The sequence below is a fragment of the Grus americana genome, chromosome 10 (genome assembly GCF_028858705.1).
Source record: "Grus americana isolate bGruAme1 chromosome 10, bGruAme1.mat, whole genome shotgun sequence".
Classification (NCBI taxonomy): Eukaryota; Metazoa; Chordata; class Aves; order Gruiformes; family Gruidae; genus Grus; species Grus americana.
Window position 1 is genome coordinate 24,621,045 of NC_072861.1, and position 27,291 is coordinate 24,648,335.

General features: G+C 41.1%; 1 protein-coding gene across 2 annotated transcripts in view; it reads left to right on the forward strand.

The window, feature by feature from the left end:
- The window catches only part of IQGAP1 (IQ motif containing GTPase activating protein 1), a 76,349-nt gene that overhangs the window by 41,200 nt on the left and 7,858 nt on the right, over positions 1-27,291 (forward strand). For both annotated transcript variants that reach the window (XM_054837520.1, XM_054837519.1), the window contains 22 exons: positions 1,590-1,674; positions 2,832-2,995; positions 3,372-3,532; positions 4,035-4,159; positions 7,735-7,898; positions 10,632-10,722; positions 13,088-13,255; positions 13,641-13,783; positions 14,132-14,302; positions 15,437-15,520; positions 15,619-15,690; positions 15,788-15,857; positions 16,297-16,505; positions 17,534-17,689; positions 17,849-18,012; positions 19,198-19,422; positions 21,107-21,247; positions 21,340-21,424; positions 23,672-23,904; positions 24,690-24,822; positions 25,174-25,276; positions 26,792-26,927. In XM_054837520.1, coding sequence (XP_054693495.1) covers positions 1,590-1,674; positions 2,832-2,995; positions 3,372-3,532; positions 4,035-4,159; positions 7,735-7,898; positions 10,632-10,722; positions 13,088-13,255; positions 13,641-13,783; positions 14,132-14,302; positions 15,437-15,520; positions 15,619-15,690; positions 15,788-15,857; positions 16,297-16,505; positions 17,534-17,689; positions 17,849-18,012; positions 19,198-19,422; positions 21,107-21,247; positions 21,340-21,424; positions 23,672-23,904; positions 24,690-24,822; positions 25,174-25,276; positions 26,792-26,927 — 3,083 coding nt within the window. The remainder of the gene's footprint in view (positions 1-1,589; positions 1,675-2,831; positions 2,996-3,371; positions 3,533-4,034; positions 4,160-7,734; positions 7,899-10,631; positions 10,723-13,087; positions 13,256-13,640; positions 13,784-14,131; positions 14,303-15,436; positions 15,521-15,618; positions 15,691-15,787; positions 15,858-16,296; positions 16,506-17,533; positions 17,690-17,848; positions 18,013-19,197; positions 19,423-21,106; positions 21,248-21,339; positions 21,425-23,671; positions 23,905-24,689; positions 24,823-25,173; positions 25,277-26,791; positions 26,928-27,291) is intronic.

The following is a 27,291-nucleotide window of genomic DNA, read 5'->3' on the forward strand; positions in this document are numbered from 1 at the left end:
CACTATATAATTTATTATGGAGGAGGACCGAATACAATGGGAGTTGCAATGGGAGCTGCCTGGCTGTGTGACTGTACCTGTCTCGTGTGACCTGATATATTCTCTCACTTTGGACAGTCTCTGCATTGGGGTCATTAGGACCTACATTTCTACTAACTTAACACGTCCTCTTCCCTGAACTCCCTCAAAATCTATCTGCATCAATACGTGTTTTAATATATATATAGGTATATAATACCTTTCTTTTGTAGACTGTTACAGTTTTTTCTGGCGGAGTGCAGCTTTTTTGTGTTCAGAAGGATCCCTCAATCTGAAAGGCATACAGTAGTAATTCAGAGCCATTCTTGATTATTTACTTAGTTATTTTTATTTCGATGGTAGTGTTTTTGTTTGTGGGGGTTTTGTGTGTGTGTGTGTGTGTGTGATGCAAGATTTGTTTGGTCAATAGCTAAATGATATTCCTTACAGTGAATGTGCTGGTTTGGGATGCTCTTTCCATCAGCCAGTGTACTGTTATACTTCGTGAATGTTCCTTACCTCGGATTCGGTGTGAATGATAGAGCTGAAGGATGTGTGTATTGCTGTTACACCCTTCTGTGGGGGGTATGAGGACTTCTTCAGCACAGACTTAGCCCCGCAGCTGTTGCTATTCAGATTTGTCGCTTATTTCTGAAGAAAGATCTTCACAAGCTATGTTTCTTGAGACCTGCAATTAAGATAAAATAGGAAAAGTGGGGGCTTTTTAAAAAGTCCTACCGAGCTTTGTTGTGGCAGAAGCTCTCTGTAGTTGTCCAAAGGTGTCTCTAGGGATGAAATAGGACTGGGAAGATTTTTACCAAGTTTTTTAGTAGCTGCAAAAAATAAATTCAGCTGTTTTCTAAACTGCAAAGTCCAATTGCATGTTCTTCCAGAATGTAACGGAAAGGTCTTGTTACATAAATGTGGTCTGGTGATGCTTTTGGAGAATTATCATTTTTAGTGTGTGGATTATACAAAGGGTTGTGACCTGTATAGCTACTACCCAAGTTATTCAAGCCCTCCTGCTCCCCAGTCACTCAGTCTCATTTTCTGTTTGTATTCACATGGTACCATATAGTCCAAGGAGCGCGTATTTATAATCCAAAACTGCACGTTGTCCATTTTTAATGTTCTGCTCACTTTTTCGTTGCTCAGAGGTAGAATGGAACGTTAATTAATGTGTCGCTTCATGGCAAACTACACAAGTACTAGTTTCGCACCAGCACGCTGCTCACGTACAGGGAGTCTTTTCCCACAAAATTGTCTCCTTTGTCTTAAGTGTTTTATAATTTTGGAAGCTGGGTCTTGCCTTTAATTGCTGTGTTCACGGGACTGCACTTCTAATACCGTAAAAGGGATCAGGTTGTACACGTACGGGTCTCTCAACATATGACCTGAGAATTTGGTGAGTAATTTCCATCTTCCTCACATATGTGGCATTCTTTGTTTGCAGAAGCTATGTGGCATTAGAGCGTTGTAAGGAAAAGCTGGGTTTTTTCCTTTTTATTGAGCTCTTTGAAGTGAATAAGCTGACATCGTTTCACCCTCCCGGTTTCTTTTTTTTTTCTCAGGCTGGCCTTACAGGTCCTCTGCAGAAGGAAGAGTTGCAATTGGGAGTGGATGCTGCTAACAGGGCAGCTCAACAGTATCAGCAAAGTAAGGATCAGCAGAAATTATCGCAGCAGAGTGACTGTGGATGTGATCAAAAGGATGAGACAGCAGAATATTTGGGTCTATGTGGGGATACGTGAGGTCTCTCTCAAACAGTTATGAATGTTCTTTAAGTACTTCATGGCTGCTAAGAACATCAAAGACACGGTTGCCCTGGTTATTTGTAGCGTCTTTTACCCAGCTCTTACAATACTGCTGCAGACAACAGCATATCGTTTGAAATGTTAAGAAACATTCAGAAATATTAAGAAATACTAAGGAACTTCTGCATCCACTTTAAATAACCTCGTTTTCTAGAATGTTTGTATGAGTTTTTGTGCTATGGATCTGTGATGGAAATCTGGGTTGCTCCATGAGGTGTGAAAGCTAGGTTACCTGCTGACCATTGACATAAATCTTACTGGGTTTGAGATACAGAACCTTTAACTGTTTCTAAGTACCAGGTAGCAAATAAAATGCAGATCACAATGGCTGTTTGTTTTTTTGATTGATTCTTCTGACGCTATGCAGAGCTCTCTTCTGGAGAAGAATGTTTAGTTCTGGCTGTGGAGGAGCAATTAGTTCAATTTGTAATGGGTAGAAAGGAGACTACTAGAGATCTGGGAGAGAGGGTTGAGAATACAAGACGAGAATAGTGAATGCCTAATAACTAGGTGGCTACCTTTGAAGTACCTTACTGGTTCGGCATGGAGCTCAGCGTTAGTTTACCTACTCGCGCTATTTCAAAGTTAGCCGACGTGTACCCACTCTAGAGTGCGTGTTACTGCCTTGAGCAGGATAGATGTTGACGGGAAGAAAAAGTTACTACTACTTGTCCATCAAAAAAATTGCAATTATGAGGCTTCTTACTATCAGAAGACTGAACTGGTGAAACCATCCTTTGATAACCAGGCAAAAAGGTGAACTGGTTTTAAACATGAGCTTTATTTTAAAGAAGGCATTATGTATTTTAGTTGTCTGCAGTAATAGATGACTAACTGGGGAAGTATGGATCAGAAAGATTCACTTATTTTCTGCAGCTAAGGGAGTTATGCTTTTTCTTCTTAGGTATCTGATTATTGAGTAGAATAAAAGTCCTCTTGTTACTGGTGTCTCAACTGTCTGCCTTCCTCATTCTTTATGCTACCTCTTCGAAATTCTAGGGCTGGCAGCAGTAGCCAAAATTAATTCTGCAATTCGAATGGGTGATGCTGAGAAGACTGTGGCAGAAATGATGAATCCAGAGGCCCAGTTGCCAGAGGTTTATGCATTTGCTGCAGATCTTTACCAAAGGGAGCTGGCCACCTTGCAGCAACAGAGCCCTGAAGTAAGTACCACGTTCTCTATTATTAGAGAGAAGTTGGTATGGATCACCAGGTCTACCTTGTCTGTTTCGTTAAATGCGTTTTCTGGAACAAACCTGTCTTGAGTCTACATGGAACTGATTTGGTGTTCAGTCTGTTCTGATGTAAAGTTTAATCCCTAAATCTTGAGCAACTTGGCCCTAGCAGATGATTCTACTTTAATCTCTTACTTGGTATTCTAGCTTTGTTTACGATACTCATCTTTCTGCTTCTGTGTCATAAAGGTTGTCCCTTTGCTTTGTTATGTCTATTCTGACAACTGCTCTGTTCTGTATTCTGCATGCAGCAATAGTTTGTAAAGAGCGAGTGGAATTAATTTGTTGTCCTCTTTGTATGCAGGGTAACCTCACCCATCCAGAATTATCTGTTGCTGTAGAGATGCTGTCTTCTGTGGCCCTGATTAATAGGGCTTTGGATTCAGGGGATGTGAATACGGTATGGAAACAACTGAGCAGTCCTGTTACGGGGCTTACAAACGTTGAGGATGAGAACTCTCAGAGGTGGGTATTTCAAGGAATCGTGTCTGTCCTTAATGTTGCTTAGATTCTATGACTTTTTAAAATTTTTTTCCCCCTCTTGCACTTTACGTTCTTTCTACGTTATTTATTATGGTATTGATTTAATCTCGCATCTTCGTTTTGTGATTACTGTCTCTCACTGGTCTGATTTCTGCGCTGTCTCTCAATGCTTTCTCACGGATTTCACATTAAAGCCGTGTTCTGGTACCATTAGGTTGTCACTAATACTAGGCCAGCTCACCCACCGTGTTCTGTACCCTGGACCCTCATTCAGTGTTTTAGTGCTTTTGTCGATTGTTTCACATTTGGGCTGACTATCCCGCACACAGCCTTTCCTCTTTCTCTTCTTCCCCTTTTCCTGTTTGCTCCAGTTTCAACCCTCATGCTACCTCTTCCACTTTGTGTACAATTCTCATGCTGTGTTGTGTGTGCCCTAGCCGGCTTCTTGCGATGTTAGTTGGTTTTGGTTTTTGTTCTTTGACAGATATATCGATGATTTGTTGAAACTGAAAGCTCAAACACGCGCAGAAGGAAATGAATTTGTCACGTGGAACGATATCCAGTCATGTGTTGATCGTGTGAACGTAGTTGTGCATGAAGAACACGAAAGTAAGTTTTTCTGCTCAATTCATGCAAGAATCATCCTAGCTCATAAGGAGCGCTAAAATTAGGTGCATGCCAATACAAAAAAGTTATTGATTGACTTGTAGTTGTGTCATACATTCGATATCTAGGAATATCTTAGTTGTGAGCAGGCCTTGGTGGTCTGTAATGTAAAAAAGCTTGATAGCAGGACTGTTGATGGAGAGCTCAGACAGTCAGGAGTGTTTGTGGTATTGAAATCAATTATCTCCACTTTATTAATCTTTCCAATGCAAATTTCAACCCTTTTTGGATAACAGAATGTGTTGTCTATGGTCAGTGTCTAGGATTGGTCTAGAATCTTTTCTAATTTTGCTTCAATCCCTCAAATTTAACAAAAACTAGTGTTGTCAAAATCTCTGAGTGGATCGTAGCCCAGTCTTGGGGTAGTCCATCCTCCTTCCTAAATTGCTGTGTGCAGGAGAAGTTGCTTTTCTTGAAGTCTTGTTCTCTCTTTGCCTGCAATCTCTGCCCTGTTCAAGTTTTCCCCTTCTCCCTTTTAGTCCTTCTTTTGAATGTGCTTTGGCCTTTTTACGTTTCCAGTATTTAGTGGAAATTCCGTAGACTCAGTGCAGGATCCACCTCTACTCTTTATCTGTGGGTAATCAGACCTGCAAATGCAAGATAAGCCACCCATGTTTGTGTTCCTGGCTCTCAGATGTAATGATCTGTCAGATGCATTTCTACAGTGGATGAGGAGCTTGAATGAGCAACAGAGATGAGTTTATTTCCAGGTCTTATTCTCAGTCCTTTAACTCCTGGCTGTGTTAACACTACTTCCAAATTACAGCTTCTTTGAAGATCAGTAGTGCAAATACAGCATCAAAGAAATAGGCTTTTGCAGTTAGTTTGATTCAGCAATAAATCAATAGAGATGCCCAAAAGGTTTATTCTGAAGTGCTGTCTGTTCAACAGTTACGTTGAATTCAAATGTTTTTGCTTAAAACATCTGATACAGATTTTCTTTTTTCAAAGAACAATTAATGATCTCATCAGTTTGATGCCACTCAAATTCTAAGTGCCAGATACTGGGACCCAATTCTGAAATTAGAGTTGAAATGGGAAGTGCTGATCTTTTAAGAGGTTAATTGCTTTGTGTACAGTTAGATCCATCAGGAAATTAGAAGCTTTTATTGTCAGTTTTAACGCTACGTACGACCACTAGTTGTTAAAACCAGGGTCTATAAAAGCTGAAATGAATGATAGCCGACCTGCTGACCAGTAGAAGAAGAATATGCCTGCACAGCTGTTCCCTTTTAATACGAAATATTGGTAAAGAGCAAAAAAATTCCCTGATCGGAAAATATGCAAAACCCCATAGAAGTTATAAGTGCACGCAGCAAGTGCGAGTAGCAAAACTTAAGTGCTTGCGAAGGAAAAAATTCCTGTTGCAAGCTGAGAAATGCGAATGGGTGTTAACCTAAGTTATGTGCTGCTTCTAGTTCTGCATTGTTTTCATTTCTATTTTTTTAGTAGTGTTTATGCTAATAAGTGTCTTTTAGCAGTGATAAAAGACTGGGATTGAGCGTAACGATGAAAATTTCAGCAAAACAGAAAATTGGAGTAATTCTCCTTTCTCTAGGATAGAATTAGCTGACTTAAAATCCAGAGCGGAGATAGAGGAGTCCTTGAAAATAGCACAATGAAAGCAAACTTAGGTATATCATCGTGAGGTTCTGTGTCAGGTGGTTCAATTTTCTATTAACTTTTTTTCCAGTTTCATTAAGGGACCATAATTTTTTTAGTTATGACCAGTGCTGAAAACCTCCTGCATATGCAGGTAGTATGACATTTACTTTCAAGCTATCTTTTTAGTATTTAGCTCAAAGCTTTGCATCGTAAGAGAGGAGAGGTCTGTCTCAAATGTGGAGGTGATGCTATTGTACACTGAGACAAACAGATGTCTTCTGCCAGTTCTTGTTGCATAGCTGGTGAGTTGTGTTTCACCTTGAAAATACTTTATAGAGGGCTAAACTGTACTTTAAGAGCCTGCTATCTTGATTAACTTGTTTCCTGGCTCTCCAAATAGACACTGAGTTTCCTGTTTGGGTCACATGAGCAGATTTGTTGAAACCATACAGACCCACACCGCTGTGTGCAAACACCAAGATGTTAGTTTCGTAGTCTCTTTTCTATGTAAGAGGTCACAGCAGAAGTCTAAAAGTTTCTTATAACACTCCTTAACCTGTAAAAAAAAAGGTGCAGAAAATCCTGTAATGAGATAAGCTGTTCTCATGGGGAATTTCTTAATTCTTTGATCTGCTTCATATATGCCCTATGCGAGGACACTTTTTATCTCCTCTCTATGAATAAGTTAAAGTAGTCTGAGAAGGTCCTCAAGGCATACGAGCATGTATATTTTTCATTTCCACTATCCTTGTAAATAGTTTCAAATTAAAAAATGCTCTCTAGTGAGGAGCTGTAACATATTGCTGTTCTGTGTCTTGTCATGCCCATACTAGCAAAACAGATGTAAAAATCAGTAAAAAATGAGTCAGACAGAATTACAGTCTGTGCCCTTTCCTGAGTCTAACAGTTATCATACCATCTGCTTTTTCACAGAAACCATGCCATTATTTTAGTGATCCTGGTTCTTGCAGTGTCCTCAACATATATTTTTCCCTAATCTCTACTCCATTCAAATACTGCCTCTTCCCTAAGATGTTCTGGTTTTCATATAAACTTTTGTTTTGTGATTCTCTTTCCTCCATAGAAGAAAGTCACAGTCTTTGGCTACGTTAACCAAAGTTGAAAATGCCCACACTGAGCTCCTTTCTTTTGTCTAAAAGATCTCTTTTGTTCTGCACTGATCAAACCATGATTTGAATTGATCCTTCTTTAAGCCAGGAATTGAATCAGATGATCTCAACCTAAGTTATTTTGTGATTCTCAGAAGATGATTGCTGTAGGTAGGTAGGGCATGTACGATGTAGACTCTTTTCACGCTTAGCTAACTATAAGATATTTATTTTTGTTTATTTTTATTTAGCTGAATGGTAAATTTTACTGTACGTGAATAGCATCTGCAGCTCTAATAATATAGCTAATACTACATACGTTCAATAAGAGTTTTCTAACATATGAAGTTACTGTATTTGCAAATGGTATTCCATGCAAATCTTTAGCTTTATGTAAAGATTTCTTTCTAGAGAAGCCAGAACCTTGGAAAACTGTAACTTATGAAATCTGGCCATTTGGGCTTTGATAATTCTCTTCCAGTGGCTCTGAGCTGGATACCTGAGGACTCAATTCTGTCCCTGCATGTGGTCTCCCTGAAAGATTTTTTTTTTTTTTTTTTTTTAAATTGCAGTGCCCAGGCATTATGACTACTTTAAGGTGGAGAAATAGTCTTGGTTTCTTTACTAGTAAATAATGTTTCCTGTTAAAAATATTACAGTTCTCAGCCGATACCTGATTTAGGAAAGACAAACTGCTCTTTTCTTCTGAAGCAGTGCTTATGCACGATGGCCAAATTTTTTTTTGCTCATGCTTATGACCAGAAATTAAACTTTGCATTTCTCCCCCTACGCCTTCCTCCCTAGGGATTTTGGCAATTGGTCTTATCAATGAAGCTCTGGATGAAGGGGACACCAAAAAGACTATTCAAGCCTTACAGATTCCTGCAGCAAAACTGGAGGGTGTAGCCCCAAAGGTAGCACAGCATTACCAGGATACACTACTTCGAGCCAAGAGAGAGAAAGCACAGGTGAGTGCAATTAAATGCACCTCTCAAAAAACCTTTACATCTGTGTAATGGGCTTATTACTGGTTCTGAAAGCCAGGAATCAAAACTGGAAGTGGAGAGCTGGGCATTCTGTAGACCATCAACTGATCTTACCCGGTCACTTTGGATCTTTCTGTACTAGAGAAAGAGATTTGCAGCCAGACCGTATGAATCTTCATGAACTACAGAGATGGGCATAAGGATATTAACTGCATGAGATGGCTTGCTGCAGCTAATCCTGGGCCCAGAATATGTATCTCGTTTGCAGAGAAATAATATGCCTCATCTGTTTTCACTAGGAGACCTTTTTCATTCCAGGATTTCTGAAGTTCTGAATGCAAATTTCCTGCAAGCTTAAGTTTTTTTTTTTAGTGTTCTTTGTTAAATGTAGGCATAGACATAGTTACATACGGCAAAAAGAAAGTTTCTGAAAGGGGAAAAATCCGTTAAGGTGGTAACTTAGAAAAAAGAAATGAAGCAAAATACATGCTACTAGCAAAATGTGTACTGATGCCTGTTGTTCACCTGGGATGCTTTTATTGCTAATGATATTTTGAGCGGTAGTTGTCTGTCTTATTAACCAAGGACTTCTACCTACTTGCACATAGCTGTTCCTTTCACGAAGCGACTAAACGTGAATGTGGGGAGAGGAAGAGCAAGTCTCATGTTGCGGGTGTAGGAAAGGATGAGAGTGCGTGCACGCAACCGTTTTTTGAGTAGTGTGGATGGGATACTGTTTTGTTTGGGGTTTTTTTTCCCTCATCTATTTACAAAGAGGTTGCAGACATCTCTGCTTTCAGTGGCTTGAGTGTTTTGTTCTGTTTTTTCTGCTGTGGAGCTCATGGCTCTGATACCAATGAAGAATTTTGCATAGAGACTAAGATCTAGATTGTGTTGAACGTGCTTTTTTTTTTTTTTTTTTTTCCTAAAGTAAACCCACGTGATGCAAATAGCTGAAAACTGTAGGCATTTCTGATGAAAATCATTAAGCAGCTTCCTCGAGGGCCCTGAAAGGGTTAATTTTCTCAGGAACACATTTTGTGCTGAAGCATTTCCTCCCACTGAGTCAGAATGAAATAATGAACTCTTTTTAGTGCGCTCTTCAGCTTGTGCCAGGCTGTGCTGGTAACTTTTCACTTGGTGTGAAATTACCTTATTTAGGCATATGTTCAGTTTAGGGCTTCTCCCAACAGCATGGCAGTAATTTCAGAAATTTGAAAGATCATATTATAAAGTAACATTGTGGGGAATAGTCACTATCTGAAGTCCGCTGCTACTAACTAGTGATTTCTGTACCTTGGGGATGAGAGGGATTGTAGTTCACCACCAGACATTGTTCAGTTGCTTATGTGAATGGGGAGTGCTGTATGATGCATGTTTCTCACAGGATGACGAGAGAGAGAAACGGTAGACTCTGTAGTACGTTATACTGCGTGTACCTTCCAGAAGGCCTGCGACAATAAATCCGTAGACAAGCACGGGTTGGTTTCGGTAGTCTTTTTGGGCTGCCTTCTGCAGGTAGAGATGACAGTAGAGGAAGCTGTTTCTTTGATTATTCTCCCACACTCCCCGGGCAGGAATTCAGCTGTTGCTGGTACTCTTGTCTGGGCTTTCAGATGAAATCTGCCTGTGAAAGACAAGTTAGTCTCTTGAATGAAATATCATTAAGCGTGTCGATTTCGGACCCGCCAAAACAGTGGGGAAAAACGTGAAGGGCACGTAAGGAAATGTTCATTTTCAGTCTGGCCCTAAAGCTCTTGAACACTGTAAGTAGTGGCTCTTTTGTGCAATGTGATTATTATTCCATACCAGAAGTAAATGTTTCCTGTGTTCTGTTTGTACGATGAGAGTTGTCAGAGGGGTAGCAGTTGCGTCTTGGCGTTTCTTTCAGTAGTTACCTACAGGAAGCAACAGTGGGTGGGGAGAAGCTATGCTTGGCAACTGCTGGATCATTGTTCTTCATGTATATTTTGGGACTAGCTAAACAGCTGTCTCTTCCCTCTTCTTGAATTGCTGCGTGTAACGTTAGTTGACTGAATTTCTTCAAATCCCAGCTAAAATACAGCATACTGTGTGATCGCTGCTCCTTGACGAGCAACCTATTAAAACAAAGACTTAAAACATCGCTTTAACTATTGTGCGTGTACACCCAGTCACAATATGCACAATCCTTTTTGGTTTGCTAGTTTGTACAGGCTTGTGAACTTTTGTGGACAGAGACCAGAACAGCCTGCTGTGGCATTAATTACCCCTGAGTTTTTAGCTTCTGCATACAGACTTGCATCAGAAGCTTTTTGTTCTAAGAACTCTTTGTAGCCATGTTGCGTTGAAGGACTAACTTGTGTTCCTGGAAAGTTGTGTCCTCTTACAAGTACGGCTTTAGGACTAACCGGTACCGAGTCCTTAGCCTCGTGTTCTCTTTGCTTATCAGAGTGATTCCCATTGACAGAATTTCTTCTTCATTCTGCTTCCTGAAAAGTTTTTGACTGGGAGAAGGTATCGATTCTGTTAATGCCACAGTATTCTCTGCTAATTACAAATGCACATGATGTCCTTGTGTTGCAGTCGATTAGAAAGACTGAAATGCTTCTTATTCTCTCTGATACGGAAGACTACTGTATTGGCTGTTGTTGAGTAGAGGTTATTTTACTTTGCAAAAATAGTGATACTCTTCTCCTCACGCAGTGTATCTTTTTCTCATTGTGTTCTCTTCAGGACACACAGGATGAAACAGCTGTACTTTGGCTAGATGAAATTCAGGATGGGATTCATAGGGCTAACAAGGACACAGAGGAGTCTGAGAGATGTAAGTATTGTCGCACAATATTGCAGTAATGCCCGTTATCAACCAAATACTGGTTACTTAAGGAAAGGTTGGGCTAGAAATGTCATGTAAATGTGGCAAAGGAAATCAAGTGCGCTTATGTGCTTCTGGTGTAGTAGTTTTTCTTTGAAGAGTGAACGTCACGTTCTGCAAATATTAAATTTCTTAACTTTTGGAGGATACGCCACTTGTCCAGTTTTCCATGCGACCACGTTACCTCATTGGGCAAATCTCTATCAAGTTGTTTGTCATTTGCGACTAATGGTGTGCGTCTGTGGGTGGTTAGCTCAGTATGAGAGTGTTCACGTGCACAATTTAAATGGTGTTTTCTGGTGTGCATTACCTTTTGTTTGTGTGGCATACTGTTGTCTTGTCTCGGTTCTATTTAGCGTTTCTAGACTACCTTGCATCTTTTTCAAATATGGACAATAACACACATCAGTGAAATCCACCTTTGCTCCATAGCGTGGTTTGCAGGTGGACCGGCCCACCCGTCATTACATCCCAGTCTTTATAATGATGTCTTTTCTGTCTCCAGAAACAATGTAGTAATTACTACTCTTTGCTTAATTTGTTTGGGGGTTTTTTGTGGTTTTTGTTGTTCCTGAAAGAAGCTTTCTTTTTTAACAAAACATGAAGGTTTTTAAAGTCTTCTGATATATTCTAATGGCCTGCTCTCTGTATATGCTGTTTGTTTGCCGGGTATCGCGTGCTTCGGAGAGGTTGTGTTTACATATTTTTAAAATACGATATTGTTATATTTGCATTTACTCTAAATCTCTTAATTTTCCATTACGTTCAACATTTACACCCGCCTGCTTGTTTTGCTTGATTGGTACAGTATTAGTAAACTGACTGTTTTCTCTCTTTATAGTCACCTTACATTTTTCTTGATTCTCTTTCATCATCTCTGGTGTGCTGATAAAATGTCTTACTTTCCATTTCCAAAATGTCTAATTTGATGTTAGGATGATACTTAAAGTTATCCAAAGAGGCACAGTCAGTCCTTTCTGATTTTACTTTGCATAGGCAACCGTACTGGAAACTGAGAAGTTTATTCTGAGTGTGGAATCTCTTTGGTGCCTTCTGAAACAGGTTGTCCAAAGGCACTGTGGAATCTCTGTCCTTCAAGATTTTCCAAACTCGGTCAGACAGGGCCCTGAAGTTAGCCCAGCTTTGAGAACGGGATTGGACTAGGGTGCCCTCCAACATGAGTTCTTAATGAATCTGTGTATCAGATATGTAGAGTTTCTGGCACGGTGTCCTTGCTCTGTTGGCGCAGAAATGAGCTTGCTTTTATATTTGTGCCTTGTCCATTTGTATTCTTTATTTGTAGATGTTTTAGAAGAGAGAAAAATCAACAGATTCACAAAAAGCTTTCTAATGAAATACACAATGAGTTTGTCCAACTCCATGGCCTAGTTCAGTTGTTTCTAATGACTTTATTTGGTCAGTGAATTCCCCTGTCAATTGGCAGGAAGAGGCAGGGAGAGTAGGGCAGAACTTTACCTGTTCATCTGACTGTTTGTTCCCAGCAGTACCAGTGCAATTTTTTCACCATTTTCCCACCCACCGAGCACTTTGGCAAGGCAGCAGCATTCAGGCTTGAATGTCATGCCAAGGAACGTTTGGTCAAAAGCGGGATTAAAGTATGCGCCCTCAAGCCTGGAAAACATCTTCAAATACCCTTATCTATCCATATATGAACAAACATTTTTGTAGTCTTACCTAGTGCTGAAAAGTACTGTATTTCATTTTTGCTGTGTCAGTGTGATTCCTGCGCTCTTGTGAATATGTCTGTACTTGAGTTGCATTTCTGGAGCAGCCCTGGAATGGCGTGTTGTTATTTGTCTCTTCCTCTGCCCCCTGTTTTTCCCTGATCAGGTTTTTGACTTGTTGACAAACTACTCCATACTTTTTTCACTAAGGCTTGGATGGTACTAGTTGTTGAAAAGGCCCCTTTTGAGTTGCGACTGGCTCTGCCAGAAGAAACTGCCTTAGGTAAAACGGATGTCAGAGTAGAGCTGAAACATTGTGTGTTGTTGAGAAATATTGGTGGTAAATCAGCACCATACCGGGACTCAGGGCATACAAATTATATGCTGTCAGGTGCAGTACCACATATGGTTGGACACTCTGTACTGAAGAGGCCTCTATGCTGCAAGTTGTCTGATTGTTTTTTTTATTTATATGTTGTATTTATATACACTTAAATATCCATGCGTATACACGAACACCAACTGTAAGTGTGTGTTCACGTTGCCTTGCTCTGTTCTGTGGTTCTGCGTTTGCTGTGAATCACCGAACCCTGAATGCCGAGATGACCTGCTTCCTTGTGTTATCAAAGTCTCCTTAGGAATTCTGGCCATTAACGAAGCAGTGGACCACGGTGACGTTAGCCAGACTCTGAGTGCCTTGCGTTCACCGGATGTTGGGCTATACGGAGTCACTCCAGAATGTGCTGAGACGTACCAGCGAGAGCTGTCAGAAGTCAAGAGAAGAAAAATGGCAGCAGGTGAACCTCAAGTAGCTAACTGTTAGTGAGATAAATTCAAGATTATTGCATGTGGAATCGGAACCAGAGGTAAAAAAGCCTCTGTGGAGAAATCTTGTGTTACAGGTGGCAATTGCGGATGCTTTGTGAACTAAGGTTTCAAAAAAAAAAAACAACCCACAAAACAAAAAAAAAAAAAAGTGAACAGTAGAATGTTCTCTGCTTATACAACGTGTTGTGTTTAGGTGGTTCTCGTATGAGGTCATTAGGGACTTGGAAACATGCCTTCTCTTATTTGGATGAAGGAGCATCTGTATATGTGGATTTCCTAGTCATAATATTTGTATGTGAGAAAGATAAAACACTTGTCTGGTTTTGAGACTTAAACTGCAGTTTCTGCTCTTAGGGGACAATGGCAGTGAATGGGTGAAACACTGGGTGAGAGGAGGCTATCATTATTACCATAACCTGCGGACCAAAGAGGGAGGATGGGATGAACCAGCAGAATTTGTGCAAAATGACGTACAGCTGTCGCGGGAGGAGATACAGGTAGGGTAGATAAGACACGCTCTTTCTCTGAAAAGTTGGCGTTCCAACCATTCCCATCCTTAATGCAGCTCTAAGAGAGAATGCCTCAGTGCCATAGTCATGTTAACAAGCTTAGTGACCCATTTATTTCACTGGGCATCATCAGATTGTGTGTGTCAAACCTCCTTGTCCCGTTTGAGAAGAATTTGTCCTGTTGGTAAAAGTGTACGGGACCGTGGTGTTGCTGTTTATTGAAAGGCAACTTGGAAGTTTCTTGTAAGCACAATATGGAAAGCCGATGTAATGTCTTGTTTCTTGTATCTCCGTTCCCTTTTTCTGGCTCTTCTTCTTACCATAACATTAATCCAGAGCACCATATCTGGAGTCACTGCAGCATACAACCGAGAGCAGTTGTGGCTGGCCAATGAGAACCTGATTACAAAACTTCAGGCTTGCTGTCGAGGTTATCTTGTTCGCCAGGAATTCAACTCAAGAATGAATTTTTTGAAGAAACAAGTTCCAGCAATCACTTGCATTCAGGTAATGTTATCCTTTAATTATGTTTGAAGCTTGTACTCTGTGATTGTTTTCTATATGCAAGCTTATTGACAGGTTTTGTTTGATTCAAACAGCACTCAATTGTCTTTACCTCATTTTGCAAATTATCTAAAGGCATTTCCTTCTCCCAAAGAGTTTTGGTGCATTATTTACTTTTCCACATCGTACATAATCAAGAAAGTCTTCTTAGGCAGAATTGGAGAGAGAAAAACTTATTTGGGGAAGCTTTATCTATCATTTTATTATCAAGATTCATTGTTTTGGGAATAGGGCAGTATGAAGTGTGTCATATGTATTTATGGTGATGGTAAAATACCATGTGATGAATTACTATTGCGATTCCTCAGAACTGAAGAGAAACAACATAGTTTTCAGTATTCCTGAGTAAGATTATTCTTCTCAAATTTGTTGAGGGATTTGGAGGATTGAGGACCATCTCTTTCAGATGGTGGGATAATTCAGCGTGAGATTGGGTGCATTTACAGGAGAACAATGAAAAAAATCTTTCTCTGGTGTTATAACTGAAAAGTATGCAAATTAAATAGATGCTTTGCACCCTATTACCACTTTATTATTCAAGCAGTATATGCATGTGTATTTCTGCCTAAGTAGCACACGCTCTGCCTATATATTTGAAAAAAAAGTCACAAAAAAACCCCCAAACCCACTCCCAGCTCGTTTAAATAGCACTCTCTCCCTTTAAGTATAGTCCGAGCCCTTGCCTAACTGCTGTTCCAAGTAGCAGTAGCAGTGAGTCTGCTCTGAAGGCTTATAATACTACAGCACTGTTCTCGCCAGCAGCAGCAGCATCTAACGCACAATCCTCGTACAGAACAGTTTCTGTCGACTTGACTGTTTAGCTATATCCTTGATCTCTAACTGTGCTTCAGAAGGCCCAGGCTCTTCATGGGGTAATTTCAAGTCAATTGTGATTACAGTTGGTGAAACAATTAATGCTTCACACTGTATATCTCTTGATAAGATAAGCATGTCAACCTCACATTTTACTTAGCGAAAAGGGAAGTCGGAAGCTGAGGAGCAGAAAGAAGCTCAGATTCGTAATGGCTTCTCTTTAATTAGAAAAGTAAAGTCAGTGCGCCTGTTTTCTGTTTCCAGTCCCAGTGGCGCGGCTACAAGCAGAGGAAGGCATATCAAATCCGTTTGGATTACCTGCGAGCACAAAAGGATCAAGTAGTGAAGGTAGCAAAGGCTCCCTGCTGACTTTTTAGGTAAACCTTTTGGGTAGTGGACTTTGCAGGAAAGGTTTTTATCTGAGTGTTTTGGTTACCCTTCTGTAGATTCAATCAATGACCAGGATGTATCAAGCCAGAAGACGTTACAGAGATCGTTTGCAGTATTTCAGAAACCACGTAAGATGCTATCTTGTTAAATGAATTCAGTACTTGACTTTTGTAGTCTTTTCCAGAATGAGGTTGAGTGCCTTTTTTTTTTTTTTTTAAATCCTAGATAAATGATGTTGTAAAAATTCAAGCCTTTATCCGAGCAAACAAAGCACGAGAAGACTACAAAACCCTCAGTGAGTATTGTCAAGAGGATAAAACTGATGTGTCTCGAATCTCTGTTCACGAGGGATGACGCTAGTGTGATCTATAACATCAAGACAGTTTTGAAGAGTGAGGGGGATGAAGTTGGTAGGGCAACAGGGAGAGTAGGTAGCACTAGAGGCTGAAGGAAATCTTGATTCCAGCTGTTGCTTTTCCTACTGAGAAAATAGAACCGTAGCTTTGCGGTTAACTTTGGTGGTGTGGACTACCCTAGACTGATACTGACTTTGTTCTTTACTGTTTGCTTCTCTCATTATTTACTCAAAACAAGAAATTCAAAATGTCAGAAGCTATTTAGACATGGTGGTGCTAATTTTATTCTGGCTGCTCCTTGATGTGCTGTTTAAACATAGATCAAGCATGTGTTTACTTCTGTTTCCCATCCCCTGATGTTATCTTGCCTATTTTTAGTTAATGCTGAAAACCCACCTATGGCTGTGGTTCGGAAATTTGTCCACTTACTCGATCAGAGTGACCAAGATTTTCAGGAGGAGCTTGAGCTAATGAAACTGCGCGAGGAAGTTGTAACCTTGATCCGATCCAATCAGCAACTGGAAAATGACCTCAATCTCATGGACATCAAAATTGGGCTGCTAGTGAAAAACAAAATTACACTGCAGGTAGGAAATGTGCTGATGGGAGACCAATTACAGATTGAACTGAGCCCAGCAGTAGTTAGCATGGAGAGCTCCTGGCCTTGGGAGTCAGTTGCTCAGGCCCAGCGGAAAACATTGCCCCAGACTTGCATATTTTACTCCCAGTACGTTCTTACTCCGTTCCGCTAATTTAGTATGTATCCCTAGAAAGAAAACTGTAGGAGTAGAAGAAACAAGACCTGCAGCTAAAAAAGACAAACCATCACTAGACTATCTTGACCTAATGAATGCAACAGATAGTGTGTTTGAAGGCTTTGAGAATTCTGCTTTATTGCTCCTTTGCAGTTAAACAAGGGGCATGCCACAAGCTTGCAACGAGGAGGGTGATTTTGGAGGCAAGCCACATGGTGCTTGTTCGTTACAGGAGGTCCCCCTATATCACTTGGCTGACGTGATGAATTTGACCAAAAAAAAAGAAAAAATAAAAGAAGCTCTTGCTGATAACGGCATTGCGCATTGCCTTTTCTTCAAGCTGAAGATCTGGTCAGCTTTGTATTTGGTGCTGGATCGCATGACGCTAGGCTCCTCCCAGTGCAAAATCTCAATTGGTGTAGTGAAATTGATCTTGGAAGGAGGCTGCAGCTTTTGGGCTGGTGCCTGCAGCGAAAAGTGCCATTGCTGTCAGAGTATGTACAGGTAGCGAGCTAGCTGAGTATGAAACAGGATTTTTAGGTTTTAAGCCCAATTTAAAAAGGAAGATATTTTCAAGCATCTTCAGGATGCTACCAGCTCTGATATTAATTGCTGCCAAGAGTGACTAACCCTTCTAGGGTTTCGGATAAATTCAGGAAGTTGGGGACAAAGCAGAACATGTATTTCCAGTCAGAGAAATTGCTGCCATAGCAAATAATGCTTCACTTTAATAGCCCCAGGCATACCTTGACCCTGCCTTTCCGTGTACAAGAAAAGCGGGCTCTCAGATGCATTTGTTTTCCGTATTGCCCGTTATAAAATACTTAAGAGTGGAATCTGTCCCTATTCTTTCTTTCCAGGATGTTGTTTCTCATAGCAAAAAACTTACCAAGAAGAACAGGGAACAGCTCTCTGACATGATGATGCTGAACAAACAAAGAGGAGGTTTGAAAGCTTTGAGCAAAGAGAAGAGAGAAAAGTTGGAAGCCTATCAGCATCTGTTCTACTTACTTCAGGTAGGCAACTTCTAACGCCGCTCGGTAACCTCTCGTCATAGAGGCTTATATGTCTTGGCACGGTCTTTGCTTACGCACCGGAGTTTTGAGCCACCGTAGTTCTTAGCGACACTGGCCTGTGTGAACGTGTACACTAAGTAATTTTTCTTGTTGTTGTAGACTAACCCAACCTACTTGGCCAAGCTGATTTTTCAGATGCCTCAAAACAAATCCACAAAGTTCATGGATTCTGTCATCTTCACTCTGTATAATTATGCATCCAATCAAAGAGAGGAATACCTGTTGCTGCGGCTTTTCCAAACAGCATTGCAGGAAGAGATCAAGTATGTGATAGCATACGGCCCATTCTTGCTGTTGAATCAGTTTGGCAGTTTCTTGAATTGAGGCTGTTTTCACGTTATGTCTCATGCTGATATGCAGATAACGCTAACCTGTCCCTTCATTGTCCTCTTCCCGTTTCTTATCTGTTCGTAACGTAGTCTATAAAGGAAGAGTCGAGTATGTCCGTTGAGGATGAGGGCTTTTTACTTCCATCAAGATTCTACTGCTCAGCACGGCAGCTACTTTTAATCTGATGCAAAGTCATCCTAAAATTCAGTCTAATCTCAGTTCTCCAGTGTCTGGTTATAAACACCTCCAACAAACTGCAGACTCAGGCTTTACAAGCCTGGGTAGAGAGCTAACACTCTGGATTTCCAAAAGCTGATGAGGAGGCTGAAAATGAGAGGCTTTATTGTTTGGCATTTCTGTGTACTCTCAGTGTTGGGGACTCTGGCTCTCCTCAGGCATGTCTTGCTTGATCGGTTGGGCCTTAGGAGCTCAGTGTTGCATGACTTCAGTTCTTTTCAATGCAGAGCTGCATAACTTGCTGTGAAGAAGGATGCGCAATAATTTTTTTTTTTTTTTTAGGAACAACTCTAAGCGTTCTTTGGAATGCTTTTTAAGCATGAAGATGGTATACGCCCTGAAAAAATAACAACTTCTAAAAGGGATTCCCCCCCGCCCCGCCCCTTAAATTCATGCTTGGAATAGCAGTCCAGGGAAACGTAGACACTTTGTTCTCTGCCGCTGTATTTCACAAAGCTGTATGCTAGGAGCGCTTTTGTTGTCCATCGCTTGTTTTCTTATTTTAAATACTGGAAGAAACCTACTATTCTTTTTCTTATCTACATAAAACATACTCTGTTTCCTTGCTATTTGTGAATCGTGCTCTCAAGTATAACGTACGGTTGGATTTGCATTAATCGTCCTCGAGATGACTACTGGCGAGTTGCATTGGAATTCCAAACAGAGGTCATAAGTTTCTTGCCTCATCTGTCTTGAAAAGCGTTCCGGTATTGTTCTTACACAGTGTAGTACTTTATTGCTGTATCGAGATCTTAGTACAAATCCATCGGCTGTTTCGCGAGGGTGATGCTTTTTAACAGTTCGGTTTATGCCGAGAAATGTATCTAAAGCTGACGGAATTATGCGTACCTCATATTTCATATAGATTCTTTCTTCTTCAGATCCAAAGTAGACCAAATACAAGAAATTGTCACTGGGAATCCTACTGTTATTAAAATGGTGGTAAGTTTCAACCGTGGTGCCCGTGGTCAGAATGCCCTGAGGCAGATCTTGGGACCGGTTGTGAAGGAAATCATCGATGACAAAGCACTCAATATCAAAACTGATCCGGTGGATATTTACAAGTCTTGGGTTAACCAGATGGAGTCTCAAACTGGGGAGGCCAGGTATGGGAACTGTTACTACTGTGTGTTTCTAAACATTGTTCAGCTGCTTTGCACTGCTCGGTTAATCATTCCAAACCATCTTTGGCTTTGCTGCATCCATCTGTCCAACTGATACTGGCTTTTCCATCTCCTCAAGACTGCTTTCATCTGAGAGTTCTAAATATCTGGTGATGGAGCTGAGGGTCTTGAAAGGTGTTTGACTATGTCCAATTGGCTATGAGATGCCCTCTAACCTAAAAGAAATCATGGTAAGAAGAAGTATTTGGGAATCGGTTCCGTGTCAGTCTCTGTTCATGTCATATATATAGCCTGTGCAAACTTCGATACTGTTTGCAAGCCAACAAAACCTCTTTTGCTGGAGGAGAAGCATGACATTGCAGTTCTTTAAGTCCTAACATCTTTCCAATTAATATCAGCCGCTGATGACAATTGGATTGTGCTAGAGGTTTTGTGTCATTCTGTTGCACCGAGTCCAGAGGAGGGCCATGAAGATGATCTGAGGGCTGGAGCACCTCTCCTGTGAAGACAGGCTGAGAGAGTTGGGGTTGTTCAGCCCGGAGAAGAGAAGGCTCCAGGGAGACCTCATAGCAGCCTTCCAGCACCCAAAGGGGGCCTACAGAAAAGCTGGAGAGGGACCGTTTACAAGGGCATGGAGTGACAGGACGAGGGCTAATGGCCTTAAGCTCAAGGAGGGTAGATTTAGATTAGATATAAGGCAGACATTCTTCCCTGTGAGGGTGGTGAGGCACTGGAACAGGTTGCCCGGAGAAGCTGTGGATGCCCCTGGCTCCCTGGAAGCGTTCAAGGCCAGGTTGGATGGGGCTTTGGGCAGCCTGGGCTAGTGGAGGGTGTCCCTGCCCGTGGCAGGGGTTTGGAACTTTAAGGTCCCTTCCAACCCAAACCATTCTATGAATCTGTGGTTTCTTTTTCTTCCAGTGCGTGTGATTTGCTAGAACTTGAGGTTTCTATTGTGTTCTATTGTGTTGTGGGTTTTTTTAAACATATTTAAAAAAAAAAAAGCCACACAGATGAGTGAGTTTCCCCATTCAAAGCAATCTGCAGTCATATCTTGCCGCACGCCTGGTTCAAAATTCTGGACGTGTTGAAAATGCAGGCGAAGATGTGTGTTCATGTCCTTCTCTTTACATGAGATTCAGGAGATGCTTTTACAAATTAGCCGCTTGTGTCTGTCTTCACTGAAATACTATGCAGTAATTTCAGCCAATGGAGAGAATGTAATTACTCATTGGGCACCGCTTCCCACCAATAGCATGTTATATCGATTTTATGGATACTGTTCTGGCTTCTGGCTTGTGTCCAAGCTTTTAGCATCTTAACATTCAAATGCGTAGCTTGCTTTTTCACGAATTTATTTGCAGCCTGAAGTACCGCTACATGTCACAGGTGGCACTTTTTTGCCTAGCGTGCCTGTGTGCCTGCTGCAAAAAAGACACAGTTTTGCACTAGCTGGGCCTCTTCTCACGATGGCCATTGTAAGGGAGAATAGAAGAAGTAAAAGCAAGAAGTCTCCAGCTCTTCCGGTGCCTAAAAGGTTATTTGAAGGCAACGCACAGCTCTCGGCAGCCAAGCGAATACAAGCTTGTTTCCGTGTCGAGCTAGAAATTCTGGAAGTATGCTAGCCCGAGGAATACTCACCTTCGCATGTTTGACTTTTTTCAAATAGCAAACTGCCGTACGATGTTACGCCTGAACAAGCTTTAAATCACGAAGAGGTGAGGACGCGCCTGGATGCCTCGATCCGAAACATGAGGACAGTGACAGACAAGTTCCTGTCTGCCATTGTTAGTTCAGTGGACAAGATCCCGTGAGTCTGGTGTACCATAGTGTTATCCCTGAGAAGTTGTTGGTGGGTTCATGCTTGCAGCAGCCTTATTTGCCCTTCTCTTTCTCTTCAAGTTATGGAATGCGTTTCATTGCCAAGGTACTAAAAGACTCCCTCCATGAGAAGTTTCCTGATGCTGGTGAGGATGAGCTTCTGAAGGTGAGGATCTGAACACCTTTGTGAATAATTGTCAGCCAAATTGGCTGTGGCAAGCACATCTCATTCTTCTCCTTTGTTGGATGTATGTGTGGAGAGGAGTGCATGTAAACCTATATAAAGCTTCTTTATTTACTTCTACGGATAGAAAATGTTTCACATTGGGCTTTTGGTTGTTAGCTTCGTTTACGTCACCTGAGATGTGTAGTACATTGTTAGATGGAGGTATCCTGTTGTTTCTGCTTTGCTTTTAACATCTTGGGCGTTTGGTCCTTTAGGTTTCTTGACTTGGGGTACTCTTGCTCCTGGAAAGTAAACCTTGGTTTTGCTGGTGTGATCACAGCCAGCTGCTCCTTTCTTAAAGAGACAGTGTCAAGTTAAAAAGCCTGTGTGCAAAATACTGATGTGCCTAATTCCCCTGTCTGAAACACTCCAGGGTATTTTGACAGCAACGTGTAGCGTGTCACTTTCCATCGTGTCTAGTCAGTTTTGTATTTTGCATTTGAGTAGGTTTGGAGAACTAAAAGGATCCTAATAACAGGCACTCTCAGATGATTGTAGCTTTGGGGTTTTCATTGAAATTTCTTGGGGTTTATGGCTTTTGGGAATTGTGAAGGCCTTTATGTCCATGAATGCTTTGCTTGTTAATAAAACAAAGTTTGGATCCTAGAATACTTGACAACATCTCTTTAAACTTCTCTGCCTCTGCTTCATTACAAAATAATTACCAATCTGAATGCTGTTTTCTTCTCTTTTCTAGTTCTGTGCTTTCCCATTCTGAGACATCGATTCTTTCTATGCAGGTGAATTAATTTCTTCCATCTCTAAATTTAGGTGGAAAACTGCGGTTTTTGTTAATCCTCGTGGAAACAATGTAACTGTCCACATGAAAGTCAAAACTGCAGTTGCGTGCAATGACTACTCGCAGATTCTTTTTAGCAACCACAGCTATCCTATATAATATGCTGTTCTTCTCTCCTGGCAAATTTGAAAGTTAGTAATACAGTTTCTTTCACAGATGTGTTTTCGTACTACTGGTAGTAAACAGCTTTGACTGTTGTCAATCTGTGAGAGTACAGCAGGGGCTTGCATGAAACAGGTGTCAAAAACATGACCTCACCGAAAGCAGTTAATAATTTCTGGGGCTGCTCAGCCGTGGCTGGATTATGTCTCTCTGTTTTCAGCTGTTTGCTCAAACCCCGATCTCTTCCGTGCATTTGAGTCATGTGGCAAGCAGGCGAAGCCAAGATTCAGTGACCTGGCCTTCTGCAAATTTCTGTGAACCACCAGAAAATAGTAGAGCATGCGGTGTGAGAACTACCGCTTTACATCAGCATGTCGGGTTAATTCCTTTTCATTGCCGGAATTACTTTTGGCAAAATATTAAATACAGGTTAGAAGTATATTTGTGAGCATATGGATAATGTGATATCTTTATTTCTGGTTTGAAGTTTATTGCTGCTCACATTTGACTAGGTGAATTGGATTTTGAAGTGTCAAATGCCGTTTGTCTCCTGTACTTCTCATTTTCTTACTTCTGGATTAAATGGTTTCTCGGTTACTCTCGCTAACTTTTAACTGGGGGTCTGTGCCTGAAAATGTTGCTGGCTTATCGAAGAATTATTCTGAAAGAGAAAAGGGTATTGGAGAAGGAATGGAAAGTAGTTTCCTCAGTTTAGCTCCTTGGTGTGCCATGCTTCCTCACCATTTTTGCTTTGTCAGAGATGGCAGCCGATTCTGCATGCTTCTCTAAGAATTAGCTCTTGTTCCACATGGAAACTGCATTGCCGGGTTCCTCTATACCATGATCGTTCTGCCCTCTGTTAGACTACCTCGATTATATTTAATTTTCCTGATAGATTGTCTCGTGCTCATACGAGTAGTCTGTCGGTAACTTGTAATATCCCCTGTCCCTATGTTTTTATGAGTTAAAGTTTTAAATCTTTATGCGTAGGAATAGCTGCTGCTGTATTGTCCTGTGACTAGTAGTGCTCAGTCTTCCTTCTTTGTGTTGACCGTCCTATTGTGTATTAATGTTTTGGGGGTTGGGTTGGTTTGTTTTTTCCCCACTGTAGATTCTTTGGGATAGTATGTGGTTGTATACAGCAGCACAGCAGAACCTTTTTCTTGGAAGGGGCCTCTGGCTTACAAGAAAATAACTTATCAAAGCACAGTCAGAGTAGTTTCAATAAAATTCAGTTGGGTCCGATACCATTGTTTCTTGACACGTTTCTTCTCAACTTTTCCCAGATTGTTGGCAACTTACTCTATTATCGCTACATGAATCCAGCCATTGTCGCACCGGATGCGTTTGACATCATTGATCTTTCAGCTGGAGGTCAGCTGACCACAGATCAACGCAGAAACCTCGGTTCCATTGCAAAGATGTTGCAGCATGCTGCATCCAATAAGATGTTCATGGGAGACAATGCGCACCTAAGCATCATTAATGAATACCTGTCGCAGTCGTACCAGAAATTCAGGTAGAAGGCCTTAGCTAATTAAGTTGGGAAGTTTTGCAGGGGATAACATTGCAAGTGAAAAAGGGAAAATAATGAATTTTAAATATGATAAATTCTATCCCTGTCAAATATGCCGTCTGTTGAAAATAAGAGATTGCGCTCCAGACTGCCATAAGCGTCAGTGACAATGGCAGATAAAATGTGTGCCTGGAATTTATGAATGATACGTTGCATGTTAATGGGATTGCAAAGTCAGGTATTTTGACTTAAGAGTTTCCAGAATAAAGGTTGCTTTTGCACATATTTATTGTTATACTTTGGATGTGGACACCTAGAATGGACCTACATTCTTCTGTCCCATATGAACCCTGGCTTCACATGAAAACCCAGTGGTGCTCAGGAATAAAGCAGGTTGGCATTTAGCTGTTCATATAGTTGAAGTAAGCTTTCGGTCAAGAACGTCTTCCGCCTCTCGTGTTTTTGAAGAAAGAAAACCAGAGATTGCTGGGAGCAAGGGGTGTTACTGCAGCAGAGGCAGGAGGATGTGTGGACAAGGTTGCCGGAGCCATAGCGAATGCTGAAAATGAGGAAGTGTCAACGTGGTAGATTTCAATAATTGAATGTGCTAGGTGACTTCTGATGTGTTAAACTAAAGCTGACAAACTGTAGTATGCCATAATGTACCGTAGTTTTCTTTATAAAGAAGAGAGACTACGCTTGGGATTGTCATGGGGAGTTGGTGCTTTCGGCATGTCGCGTGACTCTGAGTCATACTGATTCTTCTTTTCTCCTCCTTTTTTCTGAAGACGTTTTTTTCAGGCTGCCTGTGAGGTTCCTGAATTGCAGGATAAATTTAATATTGATGAATATTCTGACTTGGTGACGCTCACTAAACCAGTTATTTATATTTCTATTGGTGAAATCATCAATACGCACACCGTAAGTATACATCAGTCACAGTTGCTCGTAATAAGCAGTGCTTACAAAGAAAATGCCGCTCCTGCTAAAATGCAGCATTACCAAATACAAGGCTGAAAGTTGTCTTTTGCTTGCAGTGTGCAAGGGCCTGTCGGTTTATAGAATTAAGTAATTTGCCTGTGGCTTCTCTAAGTTTCTTTGGAAAGTATTTGATTGTGTGATAGTGGCACAGCTTTGAATGTTGATATAGCTGCTTTGAAGTTCCGTGAAATAAGATATTTTTGTAAAAGATACCAGCTCAAAGTAATGTAATTTTACTGTCTAGAAAAGGATGCACAATTAACGACATAAATGTTCTTTCCGTTCATCTAGTTGCTCTTAGATCATCAAGATGCAATTGCTCCTGAGCACAATGATCCAATTCACGAGCTGCTGGACGATCTCGGAGAGGTTCCTACAATTGAGTCCTTAATAGGTGGTCTAGTTTATTGTACTTAAGAAATATGTGACGTTACCTTAAATGATTTGAAGTACAGTAAAGAAACTATGTAAGGGATCATCGCAGGTCATTTGGGAGGACACGCTTTAAAAAGCAGCAGCAGCAGATTTATTCTGACATATTCCCTCTGACTGCAGAATTTGGTACCCTGTTTGAAAAAAACCAAATCAGGGGTTCTTTCTCTTCTCCTCCCCACTTTGCTCACCTCACCCCACGCCAGAAGTTTCTGGAAGACAGACGGATATTTTGACATGTTTTCTTTGTTCCGTTACACTGGAGCCATTTCCGTGTGCGTGTCCCCTTCCCAGCTTGTTTGCAAAGATCCGTCCTCCATTCCCTGTGCGCGTTCCTTTCAGAATGCGGTAGTAAGTGTATTAAATGACGTGTGTCCCTGTAGGGATCTTTGCCATATGGACAAATAACTTTTTTCCCCCTCCTTTAGGGTTTTTTTCTAGATCTTAAGAATTTTATCTTCTTTCGTCTGGCTGGGGGAGGAAGGAACTGACTTTACTAATCTGTGAAAGTTTTCTAAAAACTTGAGCCGTGGTTCACGGCTTCAGGATATAACAAACACTGGAAAGTTGCGCACGCCTCTCTCCTTCCTTAGTTTCTATGTTGCAGCTATTTGAAGCCTGATAGCGGGGAGGTGCGGGGGGGGGGTGTGTGTGTGTGTGTGTGTGAACAGACACGGTTTCTTGAGAGGGTGCTTTGACAGCAAAACGCTTGTCTTGAAGTCGCCTAATGAGAGAGGTTGGAACCTTTAAAGGAATGATTGCTAGCCCATTTTCTTCCAAGCACCGGCAAAGTATGGGACATAAGAGGTGTTATCTGAGCGAATCTAGGCCTTGAGTTTAAGTAGAATTTACCTTACTTCCCCATTTCATTTCTCCCATGTGCATTGTATCAACGTGGTTAATATGTCAGAGTTTAATCTTTCTGAAGCCCTTTGAAAAAGGGGGGTGGGAGGGGAAGCATCCTAACAACTGTTCTAATGGAAGTGCAGACATAGGTAGAGCAAGAAAATGTCCTTTTGACAGGATAGCTCACTTTGTTTAATAGAAGATTACAAGCTTGTTGGCCAACAAGGGCTTTGCTCTTAGCTTGTAAAATTCATTCTAATGAGGACATGGACATAGAGGCATGGTACTATTTTTATTTATAAAATATGTTTGGCAGGCCACCTACTCCTCTCAGTAGAGAGTGAGACGCCGAGATACAGCGTGGAATACGCATACAACTTTAAGGCACACAAACTAGTGATTTTGTGATGCCTTTCTGGCCGGTGCATTCTCTCAGTTTTGTGAAGAAAAAGTCTGTAACGTTCACGGTGATGATTTTAGAAGCTGGTTTTGGCTTTTGAAGCGTCCTTTTGACAGTATAGGAAACAGTGTAGTTTTTCTGTGGCCTGTTATATAGGGAGAAATTACAAAGCTGTAGCAGTCAAGAACATAAAGAATACGATTTAATCTGTAAGCTCTTTCTGCTTGGCAGGGGAAGGGTCTGGCAACGTTAATGACCCCAACAGGGAAATGCTAGCAAAGACTGAGGTTTCTCTCACGCTCACTAATAAATTTGACGTTCCTGGTGATGAGAATGCAGAGATGGATGCAAGGACAATTCTGTTGAAGTAAGTGAGGGGTAACTACCTGGTTTGTTTCTCAAGAATGAGAACAGTTAATCCGCATGTGAAAATAAGAGAACAGAAGTGTAATTTAAACAAATGTGGGACTGTTACTCCAAATACACTGAGCTTGTAGCCATGTCCTTTCAATGCTGCGGCCATTAAATTTGTTCCTGTTAGTTCTTTGTCACTGTTGAATTTGTCATTCTTTAAAAGTCTATCTGGGATGGTTCTGGAAGGGAAAACTATCAGAAAAGAAAACTTTCTAGATGTGAGCGAGCGCGACAGCAGCAGTTGGATCTGCCTGCGTGTGAATAGTTTGTAAACATAATCTTTAATCCGTAGTGTTCATCACAATTGAGTTTTAACT